Source organism: Propithecus coquereli, unplaced genomic scaffold (assembly GCF_000956105.1).
Source record: "Propithecus coquereli isolate 6110/MARCELLA unplaced genomic scaffold, Pcoq_1.0 Scaffold41, whole genome shotgun sequence".
Lineage (NCBI taxonomy): Eukaryota > Metazoa > Chordata > Mammalia > Primates > Indriidae > Propithecus > Propithecus coquereli.
Genome location: NW_012149841.1, coordinates 8,368,682 through 8,370,222, shown reverse-complemented (window position 1 = coordinate 8,370,222; position 1,541 = coordinate 8,368,682). Strand labels below are relative to the sequence as shown.

Sequence of the window (1,541 nt, the reverse complement as noted above, 5' to 3'; positions counted from 1 at the left end):
CCTGAACGAAAAATTCTTTCTAAAAAGAGCATTAGCGATACATACCCTTACAGACTTGTAAAGCCTGTGTACCTTGTGTCCTCAAACATGGAAACTTAACTTATTTAAAAGTTTTTTTTAAAGATAATATATACATTCTAAGAATTTGCACACTTCATTGATACAGTTAATGTGTTAGAGATGAGAATCCCTTCTCTTCTAGGAAGCTTAAAGCAGTTTCCTCTCTCTGGCCTCCCTGTGAAGGAGGCAAGAAGAGACGACGCTCTCCATGCAAGCAGGGCTTGGCACAGAGCTGGGGACACCATGTCTCCAGAGGCAGGGCCTCTCCTTTCCTACGCACGTCCTTAGCTTTTCCTCTAGAAACACCTAAAAATGTTGCTTAGTCTTGGAAGTCTCATAAATATGGATACTCAAGACAATTCTAAGTCTCTGAGGAAAGCCATTAAATGAAGATGCACAAACTGTTCTAGTCTTACCCCTTGTCCACACTGGCATGGACTGCTGTGACAATACCTTCCAGGACCTGGAGAGGGTCCCTTGGCCCACTGAGGTCATCACCGCCTCCACTGTAAAAAGACAGAAGAAATGATTCAGAAATAAATCACTTAAGCCTCAGAAATAAGCTTGGTATTTACATACCCAGATGAAGCCAGGTAGATTTTGGTATTATATGCTGCCTGCTTGTAGTCATTTATGCTATATGATGTCTACAAATGTACCAAGCCCTCTACTAGGTGCTAAGGATATGAAAATGGAACATTTTCTGCCCTTAAGGAGCTCAGGCTAATACATGCATGTCTTCCTATCAAGAGACTAATACAATTTACTTGCACTGTGTCATTCAAAACCATTCATTGAACAGTAAATGCATAAGCTATTTTAACCATTAAATATGCAATAATGATCTAAATCCTCCAGTTGAACCTTTTTTAAAAAACTAATATTTACTTGCTACATACTAGGTACCACACACTGCTAAGTGGTTCATGTGCATTCTGCCATGTAACAAACTCCACAGCCCAAAAGACAAATACTATTATTATGCCCACTTTACAGATGTGTATATGTGGACCTCTAGCGAATTCTGAAAATGCAACAGAGAAAAAAGAAATTCTAGATGAATTTTCCAAATAATTTAGGTTGATGATTTAAATCATCTAAATGATTTGATGGTTTAAATCAACTGTTAACATTCGGCTACTTTCGTGTCTCTGTCATTTTGTGCCTACTAAATTTTATAACTTCCTAAAAGTTAAATGTTATGGACACCGTCAACAGCAATTTATTTTCCTTTGAAACAGAGGTAGCTGAATTCCTGAAGTCCCTTTTCCTTCCACTGCCGAAAAGGTTTAATTTGCATTCATCGAATATATTCCGTGCACCAAGTATAGCATTTATTAGATCAGAACCAAACCTTTAGTAGTTGAGTGCAGGGAAGGAGAGAGAAGTATAATTTATGTCCAAATGTTACGAATGTAAAAATATCACATCATATTTTATTTTAATTATTAAAGAAAATGTACAATTTTTAGGAAATACAC

The 1,541-nt window shown here is 37.1% G+C and overlaps 1 protein-coding gene across 1 annotated transcript in view; it reads right to left on the bottom strand.

The window, feature by feature from the left end:
* NBAS (neuroblastoma amplified sequence) overlaps positions 1-1,541 on the bottom strand; it is a 487,556-nt gene that overhangs the window by 68,202 nt on the left and 417,813 nt on the right. Inside the window, exon 43 of the mRNA XM_012653069.1 lies at positions 477-566. Coding sequence (XP_012508523.1) covers positions 477-566 — 90 coding nt within the window. The remainder of the gene's footprint in view (positions 1-476; positions 567-1,541) is intronic.